General features: G+C 38.7%; 1 protein-coding gene across 1 annotated transcript in view; it reads right to left on the bottom strand.

The window, feature by feature from the left end:
* Positions 1-16,289, bottom strand: part of ADAMTSL1 (ADAMTS like 1) — a 409,980-nt gene that overhangs the window by 218,507 nt on the left and 175,184 nt on the right. The window contains 1 exon segment of the mRNA XM_078152482.1: positions 6,462-6,573. Coding sequence (XP_078008608.1) covers positions 6,462-6,573 — 112 coding nt within the window.

The raw sequence follows: 16,289 nt of genomic DNA on the forward strand, positions 1-16,289 counted from the left end.
CACGGCTTTAATAATTTTATGTTAGTAAATGGTGGGTTCATTCAACATAGTTCTGTGGAATTCATATTTATGGTGTTTCCTGAGGGATTTTTTCAAGCTGGAATTGAACCAGTGACCTAAGGATCCCTGAAGACTCACTCACTCTCTACACTCCATTGCATTGTACTCTTTAGACTCTCCACCTTTTGAAATCCCACCCATCCTTGGAGGCCCAGGTGAAAGATTAGACATTTCATGCCTTTCCTCCTCTCCCTGAGAGAACAGTGATCTCTCCTTGATTTGAACCCATAATACTTTATTTCTCTTTCACATTTGCATTATATTTATTTGTCTGTGCATCTTCCTTGCTAGAGTGTAAACTCTTTAAGAGCAGGAACTGCTTTTGTTTGTTTGTTTGTTTTTTCTTTGCATTCCCATGGCTCCTAGTAGATGTTATAGTGGGTGCTTAAAAAATGCTTGTTGAAGTTAAATTGAATTTATATTCTTTCCAGCATCCAGCACAGTGCTGCAGTGCAAGGCAGGTTTAATAAATGTTTGTTGCTGCTTGAATCAACAATTTGTAAAGCCATAATTAGATTGTGAGTTTTCAAGGGAACAAGGACTATGTCTTGTGTTTCTTTTGCAAGTTCCACTAATCTGATATAGTGCGTTGCACATGGCCGGTACAGGGCAAAGCCTTGCTAATTAACCAGTCATTTAATCTATGACCTCAACAATGCATACCTTAATAAAGCATCAAAGTAATTAATATGTCTCCTTAGTGACTTGGTCACCAGGAAGAACAAAGTCTATAATAAATAAACTTACTTCACAATATCCTTAGGCCTCTCTTCATGGGATTCTACTTTTTAAAATGTCCCTAAACTTTTGTCCTACTAATGTATATACTCTTCCTAAAGAATCTTGCCTTTCTTCTGGCCCTTAATTGCATTATGATACAAGTCCTGGTCTTGACCTCTGACATCATTCTTAGGGAGAATTAGTGAATCAATCAATCAATAAGCAATTATTAAACACCTAAGACATACAAAGCAGTAAGTAATGGGGATGAAAAAACAATAAATGAACAATTCCTACTCTCAAGGAACTTAACAGTAGAAATATTTGGAAATCTAGAATATCAAGAAATAAAAATGACAAAATATTGATATAGATGTAGTTAAATAAAGGAGTTTGATAAATCTATTTTCAGTCTAAAATAATCATTTGGCTATATACCAAACTTGGCTATATCACAAAATTCCTCAAACTTCCATTCTAGCTTTCTGTATGCAGGTATGATTTTGAGGCCAGAGACAGACTTGAAATGAAGACAATGTCTTCAAGCATAATCTAATAATGGTCTCATTTCCACTTTTAGGTTTGTATCCCAAAGAGATCATAAAAATGGGAAAAGGACTCACATGTACAAAAATATTTATAGCAGCTCTTCCTGTGGTGGCAAAGAATTGGAAATTGAGGGGATGCCTATCTATTGGGGAATGGCTGAACAAGTTGTGGTACATGCACGTAACGGGAAGTGATGAGTAGGCAAAAAAACTTGTAAAGGCTTACATGAACTGATGCAGAGTGAAATGAGCAGAACCAGGAGAACACTGTACACAGTAACAGCCACATTATGGGATGACTGACTTTTATAAACTTGGCTCTTCACGGCAATGCAAGAAACTAAGACAACTCCAAAAGACTCATGATGGAAATTGCTATCCATACCCAGAGAAAGAAATATGGAGTCTGAATGCATATGGAAGCATACTATTTGCTCTCTTTTTCCTTTGCTGTTTTGTTTTATTGCTTCATTCTCGTGGTTCCTCCCATTAGTTCTAAATGTCCTTTACATCATAACTAATGGGAAAATATACTTAGCATGAATGTATATGTAGAGCCTATATCAGATTGTACTCTGTCTTCAGGCAGGAAGAAGTGGGAGGGGGAGAAAATTTAAAACTCAATCCTGTGGAAGTGAATGTTGAAAACTAAAAGTAAATAAATTAATAAAAAAAGGAAAAAAATAATATTGGTCTCATTTTATCAGTCAGTTAACAAGCATTTATTAAGTGCCTGTTGCTGAGATTCAAACAGACTGGTCAATGAGAAGCCCATTATCTTAAGTACCACTTAAAGCCACTTTGGGAGATAATGGTATTCAAGTAGGCTGGCCAATGAAATACCAAAGTAATTGGGGCCCCTCCACCCTGGTCAAATGGACTGAACAATGGAAAAATAACAGGCCTAAATATCCTCAAAACTGTGAACTACTCCCACCCTCTTGCCTACTAGGTCCTTCCTTACCTCATCTCCCAGGCCATAGCAAGTTTTCATGTATAAGAATACCTAGCTTCTCCTGGCTAGTGGCAGTTTCCCTTAAGAAGCCATCTCCCTGAAGTGAGCTGCCTCCCTGGGTGTCGGGGAGAGGGCTCTGCACTCTCTTTTAAGGAGCTGCTGTCTTTATTAAGGAGTGGACGTCTCCCTTGAGGAGCTGCACTTCCACCCCCTCTACTCCCTTTAAGCTGTGTCTCCCTTAAGGGGTGAAGGAGCCTGCTTGGTGTGTTCTGTTACCTGGAATAAATGCCTTTACTTTATTTGGAGACAGCCTGAGTGAATTCTTTTGAGACAACTCCACCACACATACACCATGCACCTCAACATTTTGGGGTGCCCCTGAATCTCAATATTTATGTGTCTGAAATGGATAGAGTGGAGTCAGGAAGACTCATCTTCCTGAGTTCACATCTGGCCTCAGATACTTACAAGCTGTGTGACCCTGAACAAGTCACCTGACAACTCTGTTTGCCTCAGTTTCCTCATTTGTAAAATGAACTAGAGAGGTAAATGGCAAACCACTCCAACATCTTTGCCAAGAAAACCCCAAATGGGGTCACAAAGACTCAGACACAACCGAGCAACAACAAAAATAAGCTAAGAAGGAGCCAAATAAGTAGTGGGCAGGATTTGGCCCTTAGGTCATAGTCTGCCAACCACTGCTTTACCCTGTTACAATCTTTTTACATACAGACTTGTAGGCTTCAGCACAGAGAAAGCAGGAGTCAATGAAATTGCCAAGGAAGACAGGAAATGGTTAGTGAGATAGGAATAGACCCAAGAAAGCATGGTATCTTCAGTTAAAGGAAGAGAGCATATTGTCAAATGAGTGATCACCAGTGTCAGAAGCTGCAAGAGAAGTCACAGAAGGTGAGGGTCGAAAAAAAATAGCTATAAGATTTGGCAATTAGGAAGTCCATTGGGGATCTTTGAAAGAACAGTTTTAGTTGTGAGTGTGTGTGTGTGTGTGTGGGGTAAGAAACTCTATTTCAAAGGGTCAAGAGAAGAAAGTGAATGGGTAGTGATGAAAAGGAGGCATGAGACTTCTTTTTTCAAGAAGTTTAGCAGTGATTGGGAGGAAGATCATGAGACAGTAGATAGATGAGCTAGAAGGGAAAAAAAGTGAAAGCTATTTTAGTAGTGGAGAGACTTCAGGATATGAAAAGAGCTGGTAGAGAGAAGATATGAAGATGCATGAGAAAAAGGGGATGATTGCTGGAGAAAAGTCCTGGAGAAGGTGGAAGAGCAGTGGGAAATAACATGAGGAAGTGTGGGCAAAGAGAGAAGGATTAGAAGATGAAGATCAAGGAAGCCATATTTTTTTAAGAATACAATGGTTTTTAAAAAGATGGCTGCAACCTACTTTCCCCTAGGGAAGAAGTTGTAGTTAAAACAGCTTTTGCAAAGTCTTACGGATTATTTGAAAGCATCTGTAACAAGTCTGGTTGGATTTGGAATTAGAGCACCTGAGTTTCATTCCTGAATCTGCCCATCCTGAATCACCCATGTGACCTTGGTGAGGTCACTTGACTTCTCTGTCTGATATATAAAATGAAAGGGTTGGAGCAGATGACCTCTATAGTCCTCTTCAAAATCTAAACCTTTGATCATAAGTACTTGACGATAGCTATCATGACACTCCATGAGTATTCTCCAGGTTAAACATTCTTAGTTCATTCAACAGATTGTCATCTGGCAGAGACTTAGGGTACAGCACCTTACTTGATTAAAATAGTTTTTTACTAGAATAAGACAGTTCTTGACCTCAGTTTCCTCATCTATAAAACGGGGTGATGACAGGAATTACTAGGTTGTTGTAGGGATGAAATGAGATAGCATATGTAGGGCACTCTGCAAATCTTAAACTGCCATATTAATAACGCTTTAGTAAGACAACTATATTACCTATTACTCCTTAGGTGAAAAAAAGGTAAATGACTTGTCCAAGGTCACACAGCTGGTAAGTATGTGTTAAACAGAGGTCTTCCTAACTCCAGACTCAGCATTCTGTCCACTTCATTATCTACCTACCAGAAATCTCGTTATCTAGGAGTGGGCAGGGATGATAATTGTGGGGACTAAGGCAAAAACATAGGTTTGGCACAAGACAGAACAGATGTCACAAGAGCTATACAAAGTGCTGTGGGGATCCAGCTGTTGGACAAGAATAAGTGATTCCAATGCTCAGATGACAATATTTTTTAAAATACAAGAAAGAACTGAAATGGCAACTGTATTTTAAATAAAATGTGTAATGATTAGAATCAAATAATGTTATTGTTAAGGGGCCTTAGAGAATATTTGTATATGAATAATAAGTAATAATAAATTTGCATGTTAATATTTAAGGGACCTGAGAGAATATTTGTATATGAATAATAAATAACAAATAAATTAGCATGTCAATAATATGTATATATTAAGGGACCTTAGAAAATATTTGTCCAGCCTGGTTCTTTAATAGAGGAGAAACTGAGATCTCATTGTAACATTTACTATTTTATTTTACAGAAAGACCCAGGTCACACAGTCTGAGAATTGGAGGGGATCTTGGTTTTCACCTAGTCCAACCCATACTTGAAAGGAATTCCTGTCCCCTTCCCCATCTTCTGCCTTCCACAGTACCACTGTACCATACCTGACAAGTAGTCTTCTATACTCTAAAGTCCTCCAGGGAAGAGGAACCTACCACTTACCAGAGTAGGCCGTTCCTATTTTGGACAGCTCTAATTGTTAGAAAGCCTAAATTCACCTCTTTGCAACTGGATTATTCCTGTTTCTGCCCTTTGGTCCTGGACAAAAGAAAAGGCTAATCCATATTTCATGGCTGCTATAATAATATCCAGCCATCAGCCTCATATCTCACAATAATAACTGGCATTTAGAAAGTTCTTTCACTTTTGCAGAACACTTTACACATGCTACTTATGTGCCTTACAATGATCCCTATGGACCACAGCCATTATTATTCCCATTTTACAGATGAGGGAACTGGGGCTCAGAGAGGCTAAATGACTTGTCTGTGATCATACATCTAGTGAGGGTCACATACAACATCTCAATCTGGGTTCTCTAGAGTGCAAGACCAATCAGTACTCTATCGGCTAAGCACTGATACAGAGGGCACAGGAAGAAACTGCCCATTTTCACTAAGCATGTTTCTCATTTAAAAAGGAAAATCTCCAATTTTTTTTTCAATTTTTCTTCAGTGAAATTATTTCCTCTGTTAGTCAACGCAACAAAATATCAAGTTCTAAGAAATATCAAATTATTGGTCATTCATCTTTAAACAAAGCATTTTCATGCTCAGAGTAGACAGATCAACTGGAATTACTCTAATGAAATTCTCCAAATGTTGAATTAATGTTCTTAACAAGAGAGTAGAAGCACTTAAGGTATATTTGAATAGCTGTTCTATGTTATGAATTTAATACGTCTTTCCACATTTCTCTTCGGAACCAGAGTACATGTTAGTTTTCAGTGGTTCTCTCTTACAATACATGATGGTGCACCAAATAGTTGGAAATCAGTTTTACAAAAATATACCTTTCTTGCCTTTGCAAAATAGACTCATCTGTTTCTCAAGGATTCTGATTGCTAATAAGTAACAAACGTAATTTGTACCCTGGAATGAGTTTGCTTATTACCTGAATAAATGAATTTATTTCAATTTGGAGACAGAGTATCAGGGTCCAATCCCAGCCTTGCTCTTTAGTTACCTGTTATCCCTCTCTAGATCTCAGTTTCCTCATATGCAACATGATGAATTTTGGGGTGGATAGCATCTGAATCCCTTTGGAATCTATATACTGTGATCCTAAATAGTCAATTTACTCACTTCAGAATCAGAGACCTAGAACTCATGGTACACATCTCAACAATTTAACTTAATGTCAACACAAACCAAAGCAAATGAAGCCTCATCTTGAACCAAAGGGCTTTTCTTCTATTAAAACAAACAAAATAAAACCTCCCCTCCAGAAAGGATGTCTTAAAAGAGGTCATAATCCTTCTTACGGAGGAGTACTTTGCTTTCATACAAAGAACGTGATCAAACCATAACACCAAGTTTTTCCCTTTGGCGAATCATTATTCATCCACAGTAGTCAATTCTTTCTTAGCTGAATGAATGCTATTACCTCCTCCACAGGTTGCTGAGCAAGGGAAAAAATCAGTCTCTCTCCACCGGTGTATGATGGGCTGATAAAAGATGAACTGAACAGTGCTATCAGCAGCTCCGGCATTGTGGACCTGGAAGAAATGAAATGACAGTGGTAGAAGTATGGGGGAGAGGTGGTTAGAAGGGGGAAATTAGCTAAAAATAAGCACCGTGGGACCTTGTTTTCTTTATATTTCTCAGTCAGCTATGAGGCTACTATTGAAAATCATCTATGGCAATCTTCTTGTTTCTATATTTTGTAGAGAATCTGGGATTGCTGATGTTGTCTTTTAAAGTAAAATGTAAGGACATTTTCCATCCTCTTGAAATCTTTGATTTTTTAAAATTTTGGATATCTTGAAAAATCAATCTCTAATCACCTTAAATAGTGTGCATTATTAGGCAGCTAGGTGGCAGAGTGGATAGATTACTGGGCCTGGAGTTGGGAAGATCTGAGTTCAAATCTAGCCTCAGACACTCATAAGATGTATGACCCTGGGCAAGTCACTTAACTGCTGTTTGCCTCTGTTTCTTCATCTGTAAAATGGGAATAATAATAGCATTTATTTTTCAGGGTTGTGAGGATAAACAGCGATAACATTTGTAAAATTCTCAGCATACTACCTTGTGCACAGTAGGCATTTAATAAATGTATGTCCCCCCCTTTCCTTCCTTCCTTCTTTGTTTCTTCCTTCCTTCCTTCCTTCCTTCCTTCCTTCCTTCCTTCCTTCCTTCCTTCCTTCCTTCCTTCCTTCCTTCCCCCAAAGCATGTGTTTCTTCTGTATTTGGTCATCTCCAGCTATTCTTCCTGGCCTCATCTTTCAAATTGTCACTTCCACTTCCTTATATACCACATTGAATACTGAGGTAAAGTTCAATTACGGTGATTCCACAATTATCAGAGATGTGAGTAAGATGAATATCTAAACACTGGCAAGATCTGTTTCCTTTAATTTTTGTTTGTTGTCCTATGTCCAGTTTAATCCATAAATGCTCTCCATATGATGTGGCTTATCTGGTTCTCAACCCAAACATTCTGCAGGCTTTTGTCCCCATCAATGCTTTTGTGCTGCTTTGGAGAGAGTTCATGGGGCCAGCAAATTATCAAAGCCTAAGCACTAGTGACATAACACTTATTTTCTCTCTGCCCATAGTACATTGACCCTGGGGGATAACATGGCATGTGTTCCTACTCTTTGCATTAAAAGCTGAGAAAACACATAAACATCAACTACAAATAAGAGGACAAAATCAGGACAGAAAAAGGAAGACCAAAAAAAAAAAGAAGGAGAGAAAATAAAAGAAGATGAAGCCTAGATATGTTTTCTAGAAACTGGAAAGAAAAATGTAAAGTCTATCAGAAAATATTCTAAAGGGAGTTATGGAAGGGGAGAATTTGTAGGTGATTCCAGGTCCATAAGAGTTTTGCTCTATTGAGGGGCAGGGTATTCTTTTTTATTGAGAATAAACAATGATATAAATTCTCTATTAAAAAAAATACCCTGTGGAAATATAGGGTTCTCAACAATGAGGAAACCTTTCCTACAGAATGATATCAGTCAATCTTGTGAGTTAGAAATAAAATATCCCAATTACTTGCTTTGTGAGATTGTATTAATCACATGTTTTAAAAAGGATCATTTTTAGCTCACAAAAGCCTAGAGCTGCCTTGGGACGTGAGTGACTATCATCCTGAGAGCTAGTAGATGATGGCTCTGGTTTGCACAAATAGAAACAAAAAGACACAGGGAGAATTTACTTTTCCTTTTTGGGAAAAAACAAACAAGCAAATGAACAAACAAAAAATACCCCCTCAGATCTGTTCACCCCAAAAAGAGAACAAACAATCTGTAGGGGGCTGCTATGAGACATTATAAATGTAAAAGAATTTAATTTGTAGTAAAAATTAGAAGAAATAGAAAAGTAAAGGTCACAGAGTTTTCATATCAACATTATAGAGTATAAGAGCAACGTTCCTGAGAGAAGACTTGCCCTAAGACAATTGTTCTATTTTCCCGTTTCTCTATTGGTCTGAGAAGAGAAAAAAAGGCATTGTGGTAAGTCCTTCCCATGATTGCCTGGGAGTTATCTTACATAGCAAGAGCTGAGAAAAAGTGTCAGTGAGCACCTATGGGATGAAACCATAGTTTTAGAGGAATTTTTAAAAAATGCTAAATAAAAAAAAATACACTCACCAAAAAATGCTGATGTTGTATATGTGTTAGTGCACTAGAGAAAGGATTCAAATAAACAAAGTGTTTTGGGTTTTTTGCTTTGTTTGCTTTAGTCTTGTGGGTACTTAAGTCTTCAAATGGAATAGTGATCTCATCAATTTGGGTGTTCCTTCCAGTGAAGCAGGTTATAACCCAACCAGGCCTGTCTATCCTATGTGCCTCTTGTCAGCAGCCTCAAATAAGTTTGCCACAGGGGGTCCATCCAACATGCCTCACTTTCACTTGACACCAGAAGTGGGATTCCAGAGGAGCACTCAGGCTGTCTACACATCATCCCACGCTCTGATATCTTTTCTTCTTGTTTTTCTTCAAGTCCCTTATTTTTCATGTTGGAGCCTGCTCACACCCAACATGTATGTGCCTCCTCCATTGTGCTCTGTGTGATATTTATTTTAAATTCCTTGGACACTGCTATGTTCCTTGATTCACAGTAATACAATGAGGTGAAAATAGTTTTTAAAGATTATTAGGCAGTATAGTGAACTGACCCTGCATTAATATTTAGGGGAATATGGTAGATGGCAAACGAGATTATTTTGGCATTTCTTAATGTCAGTTCAGTTTTTATTTGTGGACTATAAAAAACAAAATATGAGGGCTGCATAATTCTAAAGTTAGGTGTTTAAAGAGGGTGATCCTTAGGAAAAGGACTAGATCCCCAGCAAAGGACAAAAATAAGGAGGGAGAAGGGGCTAATTGGATTCACACTTTGTTGAATCAATTATCAGATGCAAAGGTAGGGATAAAGATGAGGGACCTATTATTTTATTGGTATAGGAAACTCATGGGTGTAGAAACTCCATATACCTATGCAGGCCAGAGTCCTCTCTGCAGCTCAAAATCTTAGTGAATTACTTAAGCAATGAGAAGTTTAGACTTGCCCTGGTTACATGGCCAGTATGTTGAACTCAGGTCTTCCTAGCTCTGAGGACATCTCTCAATTCCCTCTGTTACTCTTTCTCTCACATCTGAAGAATTAATGATTAATAGATTGACGTCACCTGGAGGGAGGGGTGGGCGTGCCCTGTTTTCTTCAATGTTTTTATCATTGACAAGGATGAAAGTAGAGAAGGCATGCTTATAAACTTGCAGATGATACAAGACTGAGAGAGATAGCCAACACATTGCATGACAGTCAGGATCCAAAAACATCTCCAGAGGGCTAGGACAATGGGCCAAGTCTAAGAAGATGAAATTTAAGAAGGATGAACGGAAAGTCTAGAGGCAACCAAAGAGCTATTCTCCAAATCTGTCTTGGTGCCATCATGTTCTTCAGGGCTACACCCTTCCCTATCCTTATGCACCCACATTTCATTTTCCTCATAAAGTTTAGCAGAGCAGAAGAGTCAGACAATCCAAGGTATCTACCCACTCCACCTCCTCAGTATCTTCCCCCCTCACCCTACAATAAGAAATAAGAGCCTAATCAGCCAGGAAAAGTTATTGGATATTTCGGTTGGGTTGACTTCATATTTACTTGCCTTCAGAAAAGGATGAGGGTTTTAAACATGCCCGTATTCATGATCTTTTTGGCTGAGTTCATGTGGTCATGCTGGGGGTTTTGCTATCATCAGAACTTCTAAGGTATTTTGGTGACATATTAGCACTTCAGCTTTACAAGCAAAAACTACTCAAAATCAGGTCCAGTTCTGAAGTGTCTGTTCAGAGTTACAGTCTGACACTTTTTAAAGAGCAAAACACATCTGGTGTATGTAATTTTGACCTTATGTTAATAAGAAAAAGAAAGAAAGCTCTGAACAAGCTTTTCTTTCTTGGGACCGCAGTTTTTTAATGTTTTGTTGAATGTAATGATACTTTACATGGAAATTAAATGAATTTGTAAAAAAAAATGGTTACATTTCATAATATATATGTGAAGTGTAGCTACTGTAAAATATTGATGGGAACATGGTGTACATATGAGACAGGGAAGGGGAGGAGAAAACTGTGGCAATTAATGTGCACATGAAATACAGCAACATTTAAGAGCAAAGATATTACCCCTACTCTAAGAGTATACCCAAAAAGAAAAAGAAAAAAAGCCTATCTGTTCAAGGATTTTAATGGCATCATTATTTGTAATTAGAAAAAGTGGAAGCAACCAAAACATTCCAAAATGGGAGAATAGATACATCAATTGTGGTAAGTCCAGTAATATCATATTGTAATGCACCTGAGATCAATGATCATGGAGAATATTAAAAAAAAGTGCCTAGAACTTTATTAAGTAATTCAAGGCAACAACAACAAATAAACTGGAGAACAGAAAATTCACTATCACCATATCAGAGGAAAAGCGAATGGGAATGGACAAAAAAGACATTGAGAGAAAGTCTGAAAAAGCAGTAACATTCTGTGAACTAAAATGGAATGTATTTAAAAGTAAATAAATACAAAGCACATTTAACTGTTGCATTGATGTTTAATGTTAAATTTATAATGTCATTAGAAAAAGATTCAATCCCTTTGCAAAGTCTCTCGAATGCATAAAGAGGGAGACATCAATGCCATGGAATCTCCCTCCTTAGCTAGGGAAAAGGCAGCTTCCAAACCCTAAGGATCTTCCTTCAACCAGTTTTCTTTTCTTCTGGCTGTTGGGATACCAAGAAACTCTTTTGCCCCAGACATGCCTAGCAGGGAGGCTGGGCAGTCAGGAGTCACCCCCTACCTGCCTTGGCTGTAGTTCAGTCACTCCTCTGATGAGCTTCTGTGCTAGGGAAGAGGGAGGGCACTGGGGCAATGGGGGTGGGGTGGGGAAGGGTGAGGATTGGAGACAAGGCAGCTAAGTACAGGAGCCTCAGAGGTGTAGTTTGCCTTAAGATTATGTAACTTTGGGCACTACTCTCAAGGGAAAAAAGATTTTATTACTGGGGAGCGTGTGGGGGAGGATATGCACAACTGTTGGGAAAAAATCTTTATGTGTGGAGATGTGATGAGAAACAGGCAAATATGTTTATTAAAGAACCTTGCAAGCTACTGAATCCAATTTTGGGACACAGCAATGGTCGTCCAAGTGACTATACCCATGAATCTCTTGAGACTAAAAGGCTAAAAAAAAGTTTGTATTTTGGGTTTCCAAAGCAGGTAACTGTAACAAGATGTTCCGAATGGTCACAGTTCCCTTCCATAAAAAAAACCAAACCATTTGGCAGAACAAATTAATGCTTGTATAAAATCTCTCAGGGTGACTTTGATCCCTTCTTTCTGTAGGCAGTTATCTTTTCTGAAAAGTTCCCTAGCCTTTTCACAACTGTGGCTATGGGATTGCTGACCTATATTTGGAGAATTACTTTAATGAAAAAAAATAGTATTATTACAGAAATGTTCTCATCCAACATGACTTGGCACACCAGCTGCTAAAAAAGAGTATCTTAGAAGCAGAAAATGAAAGGAGCTGAGTTCAATTCAAGAAATTTGATTCGATTCAATTCAACACATATTTCTTAGATACCCACAATGTATAGGATGAGAGGCAGCTTGGCATAACACAAGGGTTCTTAACCTGGCATCATTGAAAAAAAATTTTGATAACTCTATTTCAATATATTTAATTGCCTTTGCAGTCCTATTATTCTCGTTTATGTATTTAAAAACATTATTCTAAGAAGGGGAACATAAGTTTCACCAGACTGTCAAAAGGGTCCATGACACAAAAAGGCTTAGGAACTCCTGGGGCAACAGAATGAAAGATAGCCTTGAAGATAGCAAGATGTGATTTACATCCTGTCTCTGAAGTATACCAGCTCTAGGTTCTCATTCCTCTCCAGGGTGCATTCTGGAATTCCTCTACCATGCCCTAGTTCTTCATCTTTCAGCTTCTCTCTAGCCTTGGAAGGGCAGCTAGGTGGTGCAGGGGATAAAGTGTCGGCTTGGAGTCAGGAAAATTCATCTTTCTGAGTTCAAATCTGACCTCAGGCACTTATAAGCAGTGTGACCCTGGGCAAGTCACTTAACCCCGTTTTCCTCAATTTCCTCATCTGTAAAATGAGCTGGAGAAGGACATGGCAAACTACTCCAGTATCTTTGCCAAGGAAAACACTGAAGACACTACTGAAATGACTGAACAACCAGCCTTGGAATTCAAACCCTGGAAATACCCTGTGCCTCTGCAACATCTCCTTCTGATTTGATGACTCCTCCCAGAACCTCCATTTAAAGATATGCTGTGTCTTATTCCTTTGCGGGCTGTCCTCAGGACTTCCCTCCATCGTTTTTAGCATCCTTTTGTGGGTTGCCTTTCCTCAGAGAATGTAAGCTCCTTGAGGGCAGAGACTGTCTTTCTTTTTCACTTGTATGTGTTTTCCCACCACTTAGCACAGTGCCTGGTACATAGCAGGCCTTAAAAATACTTGTTGAATTCACTACATGGTTATGGGCAAATCACTTAACCTTTAAGAGTCCCAGGCTACTCTGTAAAACTATAAGGTATATAGGAGTTGCTGATTTGCTTCAATGGAAGGAGTTTAGACCCTGGAAGCTCCCCATACCTATGAAATTATAAGTCCAGAACAACAACAGCAAAAATGAGGCACAACATTAGTTTTCAGTCCACTTATTGGCAGTGTGACCTTCAGCAAATCATTTACCTTTCCTGTGCCTCAGTTTCCTTAATTGTAAAATAAAGGGTTTGGACTTTAAAGTTCCTTCTAGTGCTAAATCTATGTTCTTTGGGACCTAAGTCACTTCCATTTTCAACTTCAATTTCTTAATTTCTATAATATGGATAATTGTATTTGCCCTACTCACCTTTATACACCTAGTATTCCTTGATGAACTCAGTTAACCTGGTTCAGATGAACTCAGGTACAGAAAGAAAATGCATGTGATTGCCGAATCGCTGTTAGTGAGAGTTAGTTATAAGATCATGGGAAACAGGAGGGGTACCACAAGATTGAAGAAAGGCAAAAGTTTTCCTGATTTTCAAATAAAAGCAGAGAACAGAGCCTGCACACTGAAGGCCAGTGAGCTTGACTTCAAATCCTGGGAAAATCCTGGGATAGATCATTAAAGAGACAGCTAGTGTACATTTAGAAAAGAAAGTGGTGATTACATAGAGCCAGGATGGCTTCATCAAGAACAGGTTATGCCAGACTAATCTTATTTCCTGTTTATCATAGGGTTGCTAAACTGACACATTAGGCACATGATTTAGAAATAGTCTGACTAAATTTTGGCAAGCCATTTAATAAAGTATCTCATACTATTCTTGAGAATAGATGTGGACTAAACAAAAATAAATTCGGATGGATTTGGAACTGGTTTGGATGGATAAATTAAAAAATAACAGCAAATGGCTCGATATCAAATTGGCAGGAGCTCTCTACTCAAGTGTCCCATGGATTCATGGTTGGCCCCATGCTATCAATTCCTTTTTTTTTTTTTTTTATCAATAACTTGGAAAAAGGAATAGATAAAAGAAAAGATGGGTCATCAGATTTGCAGATGGCACAAAGATTGGAGGGATAGCTAACTCACTGGATGATAGCCAGGATCTAAGCACCAGGCTTAATCTAATTAATTCAAAAGTGATAAGCATAAAGTCTTATGCTTAAGTTAAAAAAAATGTCATAAGGACAGGGTTGGGAAGCATGTTACACTGAAAGGTACTGCTTCTTTTATAAGGAAGCAGTTTGGTTGGTGAATAAGGCAGAAAATCAACTTTTATGTAAAGACAAAGAATGTAATCTACTTGTAAAGAATATAAATAAAAACCTTCTCATGTGTGAACAGTTTAATTGCTAAAAAGAGGCAGCAAAAAAATGTTTTTTGGTATGAAAAATTGATAAAAACAGTTTTTCATAAAATGTGAGAAGAGACTCAGGCTGGTAGGAGAACCGGATAGAGAACTACCCTTCAAGTAAATGGACAGTAGGAAAGGGCAGGGGGAACAGGGGTCTGTTTTTGAGCAAAGAAATGACTGAGGCTGTAAAGCACTGTGATCTCTTTCTTAGCTCATTCACATGTAACTTTTTAGCGTTTGAGAAGTTCAGACCCACAAACCAATAATCAAATAATTTTTGAAGCTTAACTAAAGAATGTTAATTTCATAACTGACAGAAAGTTAGATTTCATGAGTTAAATCTCATAAGAGTAAGATGAATTGTTAACCATTAGGAGCCTCTGATCTGAGCCTTTAGAAGTAGTGAAGAACCCAGCAAGAGAGGAGATGAGCACTTAGGAGAAGAATTAGGAAAAGTCCAGCATGGAAAAGCAACCTGAAGAGTTTCTCTATAAAATGTTTTGCTGTAACAAGATACTGAAAACTGACTGGATGGTGCAGAATTGTGCTGGGTTTAGAGTTGGTTGGGCTTGTTTCTATGGGTTAGAGAGCCATCCTGAGGAGTTCTAATGTTCTTTTCCTTAAACTCCTGTGGTTTCCTATCCCCTCCAAAGTGCTTCATAACCTGGTCCTCCGTCTTCTTACATTTTATACTCCCCGCTCCTAGGACTCCTCCTTTCCCTCCATATTCTGTGATCTAATGACACTTGCCCCCTTGCCATTCCTCACACAAGACAATCCATCATCTAACTCTGGGTATTTTCACTGGTTGTCTCCCATGCTTGGAATTCTCTTCCTCTCCATGTCTGCCTCCTAACTTCCTTCAACTCTTGACTAAAATTAAGCCTTGTACAGGAAGCCTTTCCTATCATCTTCTTAATTCTATTGCCTCCACTCGGCTGGTTATTTACAATGTCTCCTGTATATAGCTTGTTTGTATGTAGTTGTTTGCCTGCTGTCTCCCCTTTTAGATGGAGCTCCTTGAAAGCAGGGACTGTCTTTTGCTTTTCTTTGTCTTCTTCAGCTCTTAGCATTGTGCCTGGCATGTGGTAGGTACTTAATAAATGTTGACTGACTGCTCGTCACTATAATAACGGTTTCCCGGTGACCTTTGAAGGGTAATTGTGAGTTAAAAGGACTTGTCTCTGTTTCACTAGTTTGAGAGGAGAGGAGGAGCAGATTTACTAAGAGAGCAGTGAGGACCATAAAGGGAGAAGCTAGCAGGTTTCCACGGGGCAGATTGTTCCTTCAGGCTCTTAAGGTATCAAACAGAGATCAGATTTTATTTATATAGTGAAGGACACAGAAGAGCCCACAGAAAGGCAAGAAGCATTTCCCTCTTTCGGTTAAGCTGCCTCTCCCCTCACCCCCATGCCAGAGATCTTTAGAGTTCTCATGACTCCCAGAGGCTCCTGCAAAGGGGAAGGTCAAATGAGGTTTGTATCTCCCTGCTGCCCACTACCATATATCTACTCCTGACAGGTGCCCATTACTCCCCTGCCATGATTCTCTGTTCCTGACACACATTGCGGTTCCTTTTCCTCCTCAGAGGAGCAGCTCCAATCCTGTCCTCTTACTTAATCATTGTATTTTCTCTGGCAGCTTCCACAGGGTTCTGTATACAGTCAAATGTATGTTATATTACAGCATTAGTTTTAGAATCCATGCAATCCTTTCTTTATTCAAGTGTTTATAGGACCAGCAGCTGGTGTGTTAATTATTTCTCAACCATTTTTTTTTTCCTGAGTCTAGTCTGGCTTTTACCTCAACAAATCCCAAATAGGCTCTTCCCTGA

The sequence above is a fragment of the Phascolarctos cinereus genome, unplaced genomic scaffold, assembly GCF_003287225.1.
Source record: "Phascolarctos cinereus isolate Bilbo 61053 unplaced genomic scaffold, phaCin_HiC Scaffold_4;HRSCAF=312, whole genome shotgun sequence".
NCBI classification, from domain to species: domain Eukaryota; kingdom Metazoa; phylum Chordata; class Mammalia; order Diprotodontia; family Phascolarctidae; genus Phascolarctos; species Phascolarctos cinereus.